Consider the following 16,893-nt stretch of genomic DNA (forward strand, 5'->3'; position numbering starts at 1 on the left):
CCCTCAACCCTACTGTACCTAATAACCTTGCTCCACATTTACTCTTAACTTTCTTCTTCCACACACTTTACCAAACTCAGTCACCAGCTTCTGCAGTTTCTCACATGAATCAGCCACCAGTGCTGTATCATCAGCGAACAACAACTGACTCACTTCCCAAGCTCTCTCATCCCCAACAGACTTCATACTTGCCCCTCTTTCCAAAACTCTTGCATTTACCTCCCTAACAACCCCATCCATAAACAAATTAAACAACCATGGAGACATCACACACCCCTGCCGCAAACCTACATTCACTGAGAACCAATCACTTTCCTCTCTTCCTACATGTACACATGCCTTACATCCTCGATAAAAACTTTTCACTGCTTCTAACAACTTGCCTCCCACACCATATATTCTTAATACCTTCCACAGAGCATCTCTATCAACTCTATCATATGCCCTCTCCAGATCCATAAATGCTACATACAAATCCATTTGCTTTTCTAAGTATTTCTCACATACATTCTTCAAAGCAAACACCTGATCCACACATCCTCTACCACTTCTGAAACCACACTGCTCTTCCCCAATCTGATGCTCTGTACATTCCTTCACCCTCTCAATCAATACCCTCCCATATAATTTACCAGGAATACTCAACAAACTTATACCTCTGTAATTTGAGCACTCACTCTTATCCCCTTTGCCTTTGTACAATGGCACTATGCACGCATTCCGCCAATCCTGAGGCACCTCACCATGAGTCATACATACATTAAATAACCTTACCAACCAGTCAACAATACAGTCACCCCCTTTTTTTGATAAATTCCACTGCAATACCATCCAAACCTGCTGCCTTGCCAGCTTTCATCTTCCGCAAAGTGTTCACTACTTCTTCTCTGTTTACCAAATCATTTTCCCTAACCCTCTCACTTTGCACACCACCTCGACCATATATATATATATATATATATATATATATATATATATATATATATATATTTTTTTTTTTTTCCATACTATTCGCCATTTCCCGCGATAGCGAGATAGCATTAAGAACAGAGGACTGGGCCTTTGAGGGAATATCCTCACCTGGCCTCCTTCTCTGTTCCTTCTTTTGGAAAAAAAAAAAAAAAAAAAGATAGGGGAGGATTTCCAGCCCCCCGCTTCCTTCCCTTTTAGTCGCCTTCTACGACACGTAGGGAATACGTGGGAAGTATTCTTTCTCCCCTATCCCCAGGGATAGTATATATATATATATATGTATATATATATATATATATATATATATATATATATATATATATATATATATATATATATATAATATATACGAATAAAGTGTATATGAACGCGCACCTTCATAGAACATAGAAAGCTCCAACAGCCAGGATTGAACCTGGCACCCCTTGTGCAAGAGGCAGGCATGCTAACCGTTAGGCTAAGGGACTGTATAATAGGAAACAACTATTCGAAATACTAAGTACTCGAATACCCTTCGTCTCACAATGGTGAGCAATGGGGTCTATCGGTTGTTTCCGAACAGAACACATAGCCAGCTGATAGCGTTTTACCGAACCTGACTGTACAACACGGAGTTATATGAATACGAATAAAGTGTATATGAACGCGCACTTTCATAGAACATACAAAGCTCCAACAGCCAGGATCGAACCTGGGACCAATTGTGCTAGAGGCAGGCATGCTAACCACTAGGCTAAGGGACTGTATAATAGGAAACAACTATTCGAAATACTAAGTACTCGAATACCCTTCATCTCACAATGGTGAGCAACGGGGTTTATCGGTTGTTTCCGAACAGAACACATAGCCAGCTGATAGTGTTGTTTCCTATTATACAGTCCCTTAGCCTAGTGGTTAGTATGCCTGCCTCTTGCACAAGGGGTCCCAGGTTCGATCCTGGCTGTTGGAGCTTTGTATGTTCTATGAATGTGCGCGTTCATATACATTTTATTCGTATTCATATAACTCCGCGTTGTACAGTCAGGTTCGGTAAAACGCTATCAGCTGGCTATGTGTTCTGTTCGGAAACAACCGATAGACCCCGTTGCTCACCATTGTGAGACGAAGGGTATTCGATTACTTAGTATTTCAAATGGTTGTTTCCTATTATGCAGTCCCTTAGCCTAGTGGTTAGCATGCCTGCCTCTTGCACAAGGGGTCCCAGGTTCGATCCTGGCTGTTGGAGCTTTGTATGTTCTATGAAGGTGCGCGTTCATATACACTTTATTCGTATTCATATAACTCCGCGTCGTACAGTCAGGTTCGGTAAAACGCTATTAGCTGGCTATGTGTTCTGTTCGGAAACAACCGATAGACCCCGTTGCTCACCATTGTGAGAGGAAGGGTATTCGAGTACTTAGTATTTCGAATAGTTGTTTCCTATTATACAGTCCCTTAGCCTAGCGGTTAGCATGCCTGCCTCTTGCACAAGGGGTCCCAGGTTCGATCCTGGCTGTTGGAGCTTTGTATGTTCTATGAAGGTGCGCGTTCATATACACTTTATTCGTATTCATATAACTCCGCGTTGTACAGTCAGGTTCGGTAAAACGCTATCAGCTGGCTATGTGTTCTGTTCGGAAACAACCGATAGACCCCGTTGCTCACCATTGTGAGATGAAGGGTATTCGAGTACTTAGTATTTCGAATAGTTGTTTCCTCTCATACAGTCCCTTAGCTTAGCGGTTACTATGCCTGCCTCTTGCACAAGGGGTCCCAGGTTCGATCCTGGCTGTTGGAGCTTTGTATGTTCTATGAAGGTGCGCGTTCATATACACTTTATTCGTATTCATATAACTCCGCGTTGTACAGTCAGGTATGGTAAAACGCTACCAGCTGGCTATGTGTTCTGTTCGGAAACAACCTATAGACCCTGTTGCTCACCATTGTGAGATGATGGGTATTCGAGTACTTAGTATTTCGAATAGTTGTTTCCTATTATACAGTCCCTTAGCCTAGCGGTTAGCATGCCTGCCTCTTGCACAAGGGGTCCCAGGTTCGATACTGGCTGTTGGAGCTTTGTATGTTCTATGAAGGTGCGCGTTCATATACACTTTATTCGTATTCATATAACTCCGCGTTGTACAGTCAGGTTCGGTAAAACGCTATCAGCTGGCTATGTGTTCTGTTCGGAAACAACCGATAGACCCCGTTGCTCACCATTGTGAGAGGAAGGGTATTCGAGTACTTAGTATTTCGAATAGTTGTTTCCTATTATACAGTCCCTTAGCCTAGCGGTTAGCATGCCTGCCTCTTGCACAAGGGGTCCCAGGTTCGATCCTGGCTGTTGGAGCTTTGTATGTTCTATGAAGGTGCGCGTTCATATACACTTTATTCGTATTCATATAACTCCGCGTTGTACAGTCAGGTTCGGTAAAACGCTATCAGCTGGCTATGTGTTCTGTTCGGAAACAACCGATAGACCCCGTTGCTCACCATTGTGAGATGAAGGGTATTCGAGTACTTAGTATTTCGAATAGTTGTTTCCTCTCATACAGTCCCTTAGCTTAGCGGTTACTATGCCTGCCTCTTGCACAAGGGGTCCCAGGTTCGTTCCTGGCTGTTGGAGCTTTGTATGTTCTATGAAGGTGCGTGTTCATTTACACTTTATTCGTATTCATATAACTCCCCGTTGTACAGTCAGGTATGGTAAAACGCTGTCAGCTGGCTATGTGTTCTGTTCGGAAACAACCGATAGACCCTGTTGCTCACCATTGTGAGATGATGGATATTCGAGTACTTAGTATTTCGAATAGTTGTTTCCTATTATACAGTCCCTTAGCCTAGCGGTTAGCATGCCTGCCTCTTGCACAAGGGGTCCCAGGTTCGATCCTGGCTGTTGGAGCTTTGTATGTTCTATGAAGGTGCGCGTTCATATACACTTTATTCGTATTCATATAACTCCGCGTTGCACAGTCAGGTTTGGTAAAACGCTATCAGCTGGCTATGTATTCTGTTTGGAAACAACCGATAGACCCCGTTGCTCACCATTGTGAGACGAAGGGTATTCGAGTACTTAGTATTTCGAATAGTTGTTTCCTATTATACAGTCCCTTAGCCTAGCGGTTAGCATGCCTGCCTCTTGCACAAGGGGTCCCAGGTTCGTTCCTGGCTGTTGGAGCTTTGTATGTTCTATGAAGGTGCGCGTTCATATACACTTTATTCGTATTCATATAACTCCGCGTTGTACAGTCAGGTATGGTAAAACGCTACCAGCTGGCTATGTGTTCTGTTCGGAAACAACCTATAGACCCTGTTGCTCACCATTGTGAGATGATGGGTATTCGAGTACTTAGTATTTCGAATAGTTGTTTCCTATTATACAGTCCCTTAGCCTAGCGGTTAGCATGCCTGCCTCTTGCACAAGGGGTCCCAGGTTCGATACTGGCTGTTGGAGCTTTGTATGTTCTATGAAGGTGCGCGTTCATATACACTTTATTCGTATTCATATAACTCCGCGTTGTACAGTCAGGTTCGGTAAAACGCTATCAGCTGGCTATGTGTTCTGTTCGGAAACAACCGATAGACCCCGTTGCTCACCATTGTGAGAGGAAGGGTATTCGAGTACTTAGTATTTCGAATAGTTGTTTCCTATTATACAGTCCCTTTGCCTAGCGGTTAGCATGCCTGCCTCTTGCACAAGGGGTCCCAGGTTCGATCCTGGCTGTTGGAGCTTTGTATGTTCTATGAAGGTGCGCGTTCATATACACTTTATTCGTATTCATATAACTCCGCGTTGTCCAGTCTGGTTCGGTAAAATGCTATTAGCTGGCTATGTGTTCTGTTCGGAAACAACCGATAGACCCCGTTGCTCACCATTGTGAGATGAAGGGTATTCGAGTACTTAGTATTTCGAATAGTTGTTTCCTCTCATACAGTCTCTTAGCCTAGCGGTAAGCATGCCTGCCTCTTGCACAAGGTGTCCCAGGTTCGATCCTGGCTGTTGGAGCTTTGTATGTTCTATGAAGGTGCGCGTTCAAATACACTTTATTCGTATTCATATAACTCCGCGTTGTACAGTCAGGTATGGTAAAACGCTACCAGCTGGCTATGTGTTCTGTTCGGAAACAACCTATAGACCCCGTTGCTCACCATTGTGAGATGATGGGTATTCGAGTACTTAGTATTTCGAATAGTTGTTTCCTATTATACAGTCCCTTAGCCTAGCGGTTAGCATGCCTGCCTCTTGCACAAGGGGTCCCAGGTTCGATCCTGGCTGTTGGAGCTTTGTATGTTCTATGAAGGTGCGCGTTCATATACACTTTATTCGTATTCATATAACTGCGTTGTACAGTCAGGTTCGGTAAAACGCTATCAGCTGGCTATGTGTTCTGTTCGGAAACAACCGATAGACCCCGATGCTCACCATTGTGAGACGAAGGGTATTTGAGTATTTAGTATTTTGAATGGTTGTTTCCTATTATACAGTCCCTTAGCCTAGCGGTTAGCATTCCTGCTTCATGCACAAGGGGTCCCAGGTTCGATCCTGGCTGTTGGAGCTTTGTATGTTCTATAATATATATATATATATATATATATATATATGTTCCCTGGGGATAGGGAGAAAGAATACTTCCCACGTATTCCCTGCATGTCGTAGAAGGCGACTAAAAGGGGAGGGAGTGGGGGCTGGAAATCCTCCGCTCTCGTTTTTTTTTAATTTTCCAAAAGAAGGAACAGAGAATTGGGCCAGGTGAGGGTATTCCCTCAAAGGCCCACTCCTCTGTTCTTAACGCTACCTCGCTAATGCGGGAAATGGCGAGTAGTTTGAAAGAAAAAAGAAAATATATATATATATATATATATATATATATATATATATATATATATATATATATATATATATATATGTATATATATATATATATATATATATATATATATATATATATATATATATATATGTACACATGTACATATTCATACTTACTTGCCTTCAATCTACTCCTGGAACCACCCCGCCCCACAGGAAACAGCATTGCTACCCCACGGCTTCAGCAAAGTAGCGCCAGGAAAACAGACAAAAGAAAAAGTCCACATTCAGTCACACTGTCTCTAGCTGTTATGTGTAATGCACCGAAACCACAGATCCCTATCCACATCCAGGCCCGACAGACCTTTCCATTGTTTACCACAGAAGTTTCACATGCCCTGGTTCAGTCCATTGACAGCATGTCAACCCTGATATACCACATCATTCCAATTCACTCTTTTCCTTACGCACCTCTCGCCTTCCTGTATGTTCAGGCCCCAATCGCTCAAGATCTTTTTCACTCCATCCTTCCACCACCAATTTGGTCTCCCACTTCTCCTCATTCCCTTCACCTCTGATGCATATATCCTCTTTGTCAATCTTTTCTCACTCATTCTCTCCATATGTCCAAACCACTACAACACACCCTCTTCTGCTATCTCCACCACACTCTTTTTATTCTCTCACATGTCTTTTACCCTTTCATTACTTAATCAAGCTACCTTACACCAAATATTGTCCTTAAACATGTCATTTCCAACACATCCACGCTCCTCTGTACAACCCTATCTGTAGCCCTTGCCTCACAACCATATAACATTGTTGGAACCACCATTCCTTCAAACATACCCATTTTTGCTCTCTGAGATAATGTTCTTTCCTTCCACACATTCTTCATCGCTCCCAAAACCTTCATCCCCTCCGTCACCCTGTGACTCACTTCCTCTTCCATGGTCCCAACCGCTGCTAAGTCCACTCCCATATATCTAAAACCCTTCGCTGCCTCCAATTTTACTCCATTCAAACTTACATCCCAATTAGCTTGTCCCTCATCCCAACTGAACATAACAACCTTGCTCTTATTCACACTTTCAGCTTTCTCCTTTCACACACTTTTCCAAACTTACTCACCAACCTCTGCAGTTTCTCACCCAAATCAGCCACCAGAGCTGCATCATTGGTGAATAACAACTGACTCAATTCCCAGGCCTTCTGATCCACAACAGAGTGCATACTCACCCCTCTCTCCAAAACTCTTACATTTACCTCCATAATCGCCTCAACAATAAACAGATTTAACATCCATAGGGACATCACACACCCCAGTTGCAAACCAATACTCATTGGGAACTAATCTTTTGCCTATCTTCCTACTTGTACACATGCCTTACATCCTTGGTAAAAACTTTTCACTGCTTCTAGCAACTCAACTCCTACGCCATACACTCGTAAAACCTTCCACAAAGCATCTCTGTCAACCCCAATTACATAAATGCTACATGCAAATCCATCTGTTTTTCTAGGTATTTCTGACATACATTCTTCAAAGTAAACACCTGATCCACACATCCTCTACCACTTCTGAAACCACACTGCTCTTCCCCAATCTGATGCTCTGTACATGCTTTCACCCTCTCAATCAATACCCTCCCATATATTTTCCCAGGAAAACTCAACAAACTTATGCCTCTGTCCTTTACCCTTTTTTCCTTTGTACAATGGCACTATGCATGCATTCTCTTAATTCTCAGGCATCTCACCATGATCCATACATACATTGAATATCCTTACCAACCAATCAACAACAGTCACCCCCTTTTTTGATATATTCCACTGCAATACCATCCAAACCTGTCGCCTTGCCGGATTTCATCTTCTGCAAAGCTCTCACTATCTCTTCTCTCTTTATTGAACCATTCTTTCTTCACACACCACCCCGACCAAAACACCCTATATCTGCCACTCTATCATCAAACACATTTAACAACCTTCAAAATACTCACTCCATGTCCTTCTCACCTCATCGCTACTTGTTATTACCTCCCCACTTGACCCCTTCACTGATGTTCCCATTTGTTCTCTTTTGTTATGCCAGATTATTTACCTCACAAAACATCTTTTTATTCTTTTTGAAATTGTGTGATACTCTCTCACCCCAACTCTCATTTGCCATCTTTTTCACCTCTTGCACCTTTCTCTTGACCTCCTGCCACTTTTTTTTTAAACATCTCCCAGTCATTTGCACTACTTTCCTGCAAGTATCATCCAAATGCCTCTCTTTTCTCTTTCACTAACAACCTTACTTCTTCATCCCACCACTCACTACCCTTTCTAATCTGCCTACCTCCCACTTTTCTCATACTTCATGCATCTTTTGTGTGAGCCATCTCTGCTTCTCCAGATACATCCCATTCCTCACCCACTCCCGTCACGTCATTTGCTCTCACCTTTTGCCATTCTTCACTTAATCTCTCTTGGTACTTCCTCACACAAGTCTACTTTCCAAGCTCACATACTCTCACCAGTCTCTTCTCCCCAACATTCTCTCTTTTCTGGAAACCTCTGCAACTCTTCACCCTCACCTCCACAAGATTGTGATCAGAGATCCCTCCAGCTGTCCCTCTCAGCACATTAACATCCAAAAGTCTCTCTTTTACACGCCTATCAATTAACATAAAATCCAATAATTCCCTTTGACCATCTCTTCTGCTCACATACATATACTTATATCTCTTTTTAAACCATGTATTCCCAATCACCAGTCCTTTTTCAGCACACAAATCCACAAGCTCTTCACCATTTCTTTTCACAACACCGAATACCCCATGTACACCAATTGTGCCCTTAACTGCCACATTACTCACCTTTACATTTAAATTACCCATCACTGCAACCTGGGCTTGTGCATCAAAGCTGCTGGCACACTCACTCAGTTGCCCACCAAAAAACTGCCTTTCATGATCCTTCTCTTGACCAGATGCATATGCACCAATGATCACCCATCTCACCATCCTTTTTTCAGTTTTACCCACATCAATCTAGAATTTACTTCCTTACACTCTATCACATAATCCCATAGCTCCTGCTTCAGGAGTAGTGTTACTCCTTCCTTAGCTCTTGTCCTCTCACCAACCCCTGACTTTACTCCCAAGACTTTCCTAAACCACTCCTACCCTTTACCCTTGAGCTTCATTTCACTCAAGAGTCAGAACATCCAGGTTTCTTCCCACAAACATAGTACCTTTTTTTTTTTTTTTTTTTTTTTGCTTTGTCGCTGTCTCCCGCATTTGCGAGGTAGCGCAAGGAAACAGATGAAAGAAATGGCCCAACCCACCCCCATACACATGTATATACATACGTCCACACACGCAAATATACATACCTACACAGCCTTCCCCAGACACTTCACATGCCTTGATTCAATCCACTGACAGCACGTCAACCCCGGTATACCACATCGCTCCAATTCACTCTATTCCTTGCCCTCCTTACACCCTCCTGCATGTTCAGGCCCCGATCACACAAAATCTTTTTCACTCCATCTTTCCACCTCCAATTTGGTCTCCCTCTTCTCCTCGTTCCCTCCACCTCCGACACATATATTCTCATGGTCAATCTTTCCTCACTCATTCTCTCCATGTGCCCAAACCATTTCAAAACACCCTCTTCTGCTCTCTCAACCAAGCTCTTTTTATTTCCACACATCTCTCTTACCCTTACGTTACTTACTCGATCAAACCACCTGACACCACACATTGTCCTCAAACATCTCATTTCCAGCACATCCATCCTCCTGCGCACAACTCTATCCATAGCCCACGCCTCGCAACCATACAACATTGTTGGAACCACTATTCCTTCAAACATACCCATTTTTGCTTTCCGAGATAATGTTCTCGACTTCCACACATTCTTCAAGGCTCCCAGAATTTTCGCCCCCTCCCCCACCCTATGATCCACTTCCGCTTCCATGGTTCCATCCGCTGCCAGATCCACTCCCAGATATCTAAAACACTTCACTTCCTCCAGTTTTTCTCCATTCAAACTCACCTCCCAATTGACTTGACCCTCAACCCTACTGTACCTAATAACCTTGCTCTTATTCACATTTACTCTTAACTTTCTTCTTTCACACACTTTACCAAACTCAGTCACCAGCTTCTGCAGTTTCTCACATGAATCAGCCACCAGCGCTGTATCATCAGCGAACAACAACTGACTCACTTCCCAAGCTCTCTCATCCCCAAGAGACTTCATACTTGCCCCTCTTTCCAAAACTCTTGCATTCACCTCCCTAACAACCCCATCCATAAACAAATTAAACAACCATGGAGACATCATACACCCCTGCCGCAAACCTACATTCACTGAGAACCAATCACTTTCCTCTCTTCCTACACGTACACATGCCTTACATCCTCGATAAAAACTTTTCACTGCTTCTAACAACTTTCCTCCCACACCATATATTCTTAATACCTTCCACAGAGCATCTCTATCAACTCTATTATATGCCTTCTCCAGATCCATAAATGCTACATACAAATCCATTTGCTTTTCTAAGTATTTCTTACATACATTCTTCAAAGCAAACACCTGATCCACACATCCTCTACCACTTCTGAAACCACACTGCTCTTCCCCAATCTGATGCTCTGTACATGCTTTCACCCTCTCAATCAATACCCTCCCATATAATTTACCAGGAATACTCAACAAACTTATACCTCTGTAATTTGAGCACTCACTCTTTTCCCCTTTGCCTTTGTACAGTGGCACTATGCACGCATTCCGCCAATCCTCAGGCACCTCACCATGAGTCATACATACATTAAATAACCTTACCAACCAGTCAACAATACAGTCACCCCCTTTTTTAATAAATTCCACTGCAATACCATCCAAACCCGCTGCCTTGCCGGCTTTCATCTTCCGCAAAGCTTTTCCTACCTCTTCTCTGTTTACCAAATCATTTTCCCTAACCCTCTCACTTTGCACACCACCTCGACCAAAACACCCTATATCTGCCACTCTATCATCAAACACATTCAACAAACCTTCAGAATACTCACTCCATCTCCTTCTCACATCACCACTACTTGTTATCACCTCCCCATTTGCGCCCTTCACTGAAGTTCCCATTTGCTTCCTTGTCTTACGCACATAGTACCTATCTCTCCTTTTTTCTCATCTTTGTTGCATCCACACACATTCAGACACCCTAATCTGAGCCTTTGAGGAGGATGAACACTTCCCACTTGAGTCCTTCTTGTTTCCCTTTTTAGAAATTTAAATACAAGGTGGGGAGGGTTTCAAACCCCCCACACCTGCCTCCTTTAGTCGCCTTCTATGACATGCGGGGAATACATGGGAAGTATTCTTTCTCCCTTATCCCTATATACTATTATCATCATCATTTTTGTTATTATTGTACTTGATCGCTGTTTCCCGCATCAGCAAGGTAGCACCAGGAAACAGAAGAAGAATGGACCATCCACTCATACACACATATATATACAGATAAATGCCCATACTCGCTCATATACATACATGTACATATCAACATATACATGCACATATACAGACATATACATATTTACACATGTGCATCTTCATACTTGCTTGCCTTCATCCATTCCTGGTGCTACCCCCATCCCACAGGAAAGAACATTGCTGCTACATTCGTTCACACTCAGTCTCTAGTTTTCATGTGTAATGCACAGAAACCATAGCTCCCTATCCTCATCCAGACCCCACAGACCTTTCCATGGTTTACCCCAGACATTTCTCATACCCTGGTTCAGTCCACTGACATCATGTCAAACATGGTATACCACATTGTTGTAATTCATTCTATTCCTTGCACACCTCTCACCCTCCTGTATGTTCAGGCCCCAGTCGCTCAAAATATTTTTCACTCCACCCTTCCACCTCCATTTTGGTCTCCTGCTTCTCGTTGTTCCCTCCACCTCTGACACAAAGATCTTTTCTGTCACCCTTTCGTCACTCATTCTCTCCATATGTCTGGTTCATTTCAACACACCATCTTCTGCTCTCTCAGCCACACACTTTTTATTTTGATGCATCTCTCTTACCCTATCATTACTTACTTTTTAGAGTAATTTTGTAATTGCAGAATGTGTTGGTCACCTTACAGCACCAGAACAACGTCTAATGTTTCCAAGTGCCCAGTTACTGCTTGCTTTGGTTGTTGCTGCACAGGCTCCTGCTCAGACAATATGTGAAACGGTAAAGTTTGCATGTGCATCCTTGCATTTTTAGTATTTATTTATTTATTCATTATACTTTGTTGCTGTCTCCCGCGTTAGTGAGGTAGCGCAAGGAAACAGGTGAAAGAATGGCTCATCCCACCCCCATACACATGTATATACATACACGTCCACACACACACACACACACACACACACACACACACACACACACACACACACACACACACACACACACATATACATACCTATACATTTCAATGTATACCTATATATACATACACTGACATATACATATACATATATACATATATACATACTCATGTTGGGGTGTTGGGGTGAAGAGAGTGGTGAAAGTAAGTGAGCTTGGGAAGGAGACTTGTGTGAGGAAGTACCAGGAGAGACTGAGTACAGAATGGAAAAAGGTGAGAACAAAGGAGGTAAGGGGAGTGGGGGAGGAATGGGATGTATTTAGGGAAGCAGTGATGGCTTGCGCAAAAGATGCTTGTGGCATGAGAAGTGTGGGAGGTGGGCAGATTAGAAAGGGTAGTGAGTGGTGGGATGAAGAAGTAAGATTAATAGTGAAAGAGAAGAGAGAGGCATTTGTATGATTTTTGCAGGGAAATAATGCAAATGACTTGGAGATGTATAAAAGAAAGAGGCAGGAGGTCAAGAGAAAGGTGCAAGAGGTGAAAAAGGGCAAATGAGAGTTGGGGTGAGAGAGTATCATTAAGTTTTAGGGAGAATAAAAAGATGTTTTGGAAGGAGGTAAATAAAGTGCGTAAAACAAGGGAACAAATGGGAACTTCAGTGAGGGGGCTAATGGGGAGGTGATAACAAGTAGTGGTGATGTGAGAAGGAGATGGAGTGAGTATTTTGAAGGTTTGTTGAATGTGTTTGATGATAGAATGGCAGATATAGGGTGCTTTGGTCGAGGTGGTGTGCAAAGTGAGTGGGTTAGGGAGGATGATTTGGTAAACAGGGAAGAGGTAGTAAAAGCTTTGCGGAAGATGAAAGCCGGCAAGACAGCGGGTTTGGATGCCATTGCAGTGGGATTTATTAAAAAAGGAGGTGACTGTATTGTTGACTGGTTGGTAAGGTTATTTAGTGTATTTATGATTCATGGTGAGGTGCCTGAGGATTGGTGGAATGCTTGCATAGTGCCATTGTACAAAGGCAAAGGGGACAAAGGTGACTGCTCAGATTACAGAGGTATAAGTTTGTTCAGTATTCCTGGTAAATTATATGGGAGGGTATTGAGAGGATGAAGGCATGTACAGAGCATCAGACTGGGGAAGAGCAGTGTGGTTTCAGAAGTGGTAGAGGATGTGTGGATCAGGTGTTTGCTTTGAAGAATGTATGTGAGAAATACTTAGAAAAGCAAATGGATTTGTATGTAGCATTTATGGATCTGGAGAAGGCATATGATAGAGTTGATAGAGATGCTCTGTGGAAGGTATTAAGAATATATGTTGTGGGAGGCAAGTTGTTAGAAGCAGTGAAAATTCTTTTGTCTGTTTCCTTGCGCTACCTTGCTATCGCGGGAGACAGCGACAAAGCAAAATGAAATATATTAAAATAACGTACATAATTCATACTTGCTGCCTTCATTCATTCCCGACACCACCCAGCCACACATGAAATGACAACCCCCCTCCCCCCACATTCGTTCACACTCAGTCTCTAGCTGTCATGTATAATGCATTGAAACCACAGCTCCATTTCCACATCCAACCCCCACAACACTTTCCATGGTTTACCCTAGACGCTTCACATGCCCTGGTTCAATCCATTGACATCATGTTGACCCCAGTATACCACATCGTTCCAATTCACTCTATTCCTTGCACGCCTTTCACCCTCCTGCATGTTCAGGCCTTGATTGCTCAAAATCTTTTTCACTCCATCTTTCCACCTCCAATTTGGTCTCCCACTCCTCCTCATTCCCTCCACCTCTGACACATATATCCTCTTGGTCAATCTTTCCTCATTCATTCTCTCCATGTGACCAAACCATTTCAATACACCCTCTTCTGCTCTCTCAACCACACTCTTTTCATTACCACACATCTCTCTTACCCTTTCATTACTTACTCGATCAAACCACCTCACACCACATATTGTCCTCAAACATCTCATTTCCAACACATCCACCCTCCTGCGCACAACCCTATCTATAGCCCACGCCTCGCAACCATATAACATTGTTGGAACCACTATTCCTTCAAACATAACCATTTTTGCTTTCCGAGATAATGTTCTCGCCTTCCACACATTTTTTAATGCTTCCAGAACTTTTGCCCCCTCCCCCACCCTGTGACTCACTTCTGCTTCCATGGTTCCATCCGCTGCCAGATCCACTCCCAGATATCTAAAACACTTTACTTCCTCCAGTTTATCTCCATTCAAACTTACCTCCCAGTTGACTTACCCCTTAACCTTACTGTACCTAATAACCATGCTCTTATTTACATTCACTCTCAGCTTTCTTCTTTCACACACTTCACCAAACTCAGTTACCAGCTTCTGCACTTTCTCACCCGAATCACCCACCAGTGCTGTATCATCATCGAACAACAACTGACTCACTTCCCAAGCCCTCTCATCCACAACAGACTGAATACTTGCCCCTCTCTCCAAAACTCTTGCATTCACCTCCCTAACAACGCCATCCATAAACACATTTAACAACCATGGAGACATCATGCACCCCTGCCGCAAACCAACATTCACTGAGAACCAATCACTATCCTCTCTCCCTACTTGTACACATGCCTTACATCCTCGATAAAAACTTTTCACTGCTTCTAGCAACTTGCCCCCCACACCATGTACTCTTAACACCCTCCACAGAGCATCTCTATCAACTCTATCGTATGTCTTCTGCAGATCCATAAATGTTACATACAAATCCATTTGTTTTTCTAAGGATTTCTCACATATATTCTTCAAAGCAAACACCTGATCCACACATCCTCTACCACTTTTGGGACCATGCTGCTCTTCCCCAATCTGATGCTCTGTACATGCCTTCACCCCCTCAATCAGTACCCTCCCATATAATTTCCCAGGAATACTCAACAAACCTATACCTCTCTAATTTGAACACTCACCTTTATCCCCATTTCCTTTGTACAATGGCACTATGCACGCATTCCGCCAATCCTCAGGCACCTCACCATGAGCCATACATACATTGAATATCCTCGTGAACCAGTCAACAACACAGTCACCCCCTTTTTTAGTAAATTCCACTGCAATACCATCTAAACCCGCCGCCTTGCCAGCTTTTACCTTCCACAAAGCTGTCACTACCTCTTTTCTGTTTACCAAATCATTCTCCCTGACCCTCTCACTTTGCACACTACCTCGACCAAAACACCCTAAATCTGCCAGTCTGTCATCTAACACATTCAACAAACTTGAAAATACTCACTCCATCTCCTTCTCACATCACCACTACTTGTTATTACCTCCCCATTAGCCCCTTCACTGATGTTCCCATTTGTTCTCGTGTCTTACGCACTTTATATTGTATACCTCCTTCCAAAACATCTTTTTATTTTCCCTAAAATTTAATGATTCTCTCTCACCCCAACTCTCATTTGCCCCCATTTTCACCTCTTGAACTTTCTCTTGACCTGCCTCATTTTTTTATACATGTCCCAGTCATTTACACTATTTCCCTGCAAAAATTGTTCAATGCCTCTCTCTTCTCAGTCACTTATAATCTTACCTCTTCATCCCACCACTCACTAACCTTTCTAATCTGTCCACCTCCCATGCTTCTCATGTCACAAGCATCTTTTGCGCAAGCCATCACTGCTTCCCTAAATACATCCTATTCCTCCCCCACTTCCCTTACAACCTTTGCACTCACCTTTTTCCATTCTGCGCTCAGTCTCTCCTGGTACTTCCTCACGCAAGTCTCCTTCCCAAGCTCACTTACTCTCACCACTCTCTTCACCCCAACATTCTCTCTTCTTTTCTGAAAACCTCTACAAATTTTCACCTTCGCCTCCACAAGATAATAATCAGACATCCCTCTAGTTGCACCTCTCAGCACTGTGTCATCTGAAAGTCTCTCTTTCACGTGCCTATCAATTAACACGTAATCCAATAATGCTCTCTGGCCATCTCTCCTACTTACATATGTATACTTATGTATTATTTTTTATTTATTTATTTTGCTTAGTCGCTGTCTCCTGCATTAGTGAGGTAGCGCAAGGAAACATATGAAAGAATGGCCCAACCCACCCACATACACATGTATATACATACACGTCCACACACGCAAATATACATACCTATACATCTCAACATATACATATATATATACACACACAGACATATACATATATACACATGTACATATTTCATACTGTTTTACATATATACATATATACACATGTACATATTTCATACTGTTTCATCTGGTTTACCCCAGATGCTTCACATGCCCTGTTTCAATCCATTGACAGCACGTCGACCCCGGTATACCACATCGTTCCAATTCACTCTATTCCTTGCACGCCTTTCACCCTCCTGCATGTTCAGGCCCCGATCATTCAAAATCTTTTTCACTCCATCTTTCCACCTCCAATTTGGTCTCCCACTTCTCCTCGTTCCCTCCACCTCTAACACATATATCCTCTTGGTCAATCTTTCCTCACTCATTCTCTCCATGTGACCAAACTATTTCAAAACACCCTCTTCTGCTCTCTCAACCACACTCTTTTTATTACCACACATCCCTCTTACCCTATTATTACTTACTCGATCAAACCACCTCACACCACATATTGTTCTCAAACATCTCATTTCCAGCACATCCACCCTCCTCCGCACAACTCCATCCGTAGCCCATGCCTCACAACCATACAACATTGTTGGAACCACTAT

At 42.9% G+C, this 16,893-nt stretch overlaps 1 protein-coding gene across 1 annotated transcript in view; it reads left to right on the forward strand.

The window, feature by feature from the left end:
- Positions 1-16,893, forward strand: part of Mms19 (MMS19 nucleotide excision repair protein) — a 561,976-nt gene that overhangs the window by 192,713 nt on the left and 352,370 nt on the right. The window contains 1 exon segment of the mRNA XM_071662204.1: positions 11,898-12,010. Within this exon segment, the coding sequence (XP_071518305.1) occupies positions 11,898-12,010 (113 nt within the window).

The sequence above is a fragment of the Panulirus ornatus genome, chromosome 5, assembly GCF_036320965.1.
Source record: "Panulirus ornatus isolate Po-2019 chromosome 5, ASM3632096v1, whole genome shotgun sequence".
NCBI classification, from domain to species: Eukaryota; Metazoa; Arthropoda; class Malacostraca; order Decapoda; family Palinuridae; genus Panulirus; species Panulirus ornatus.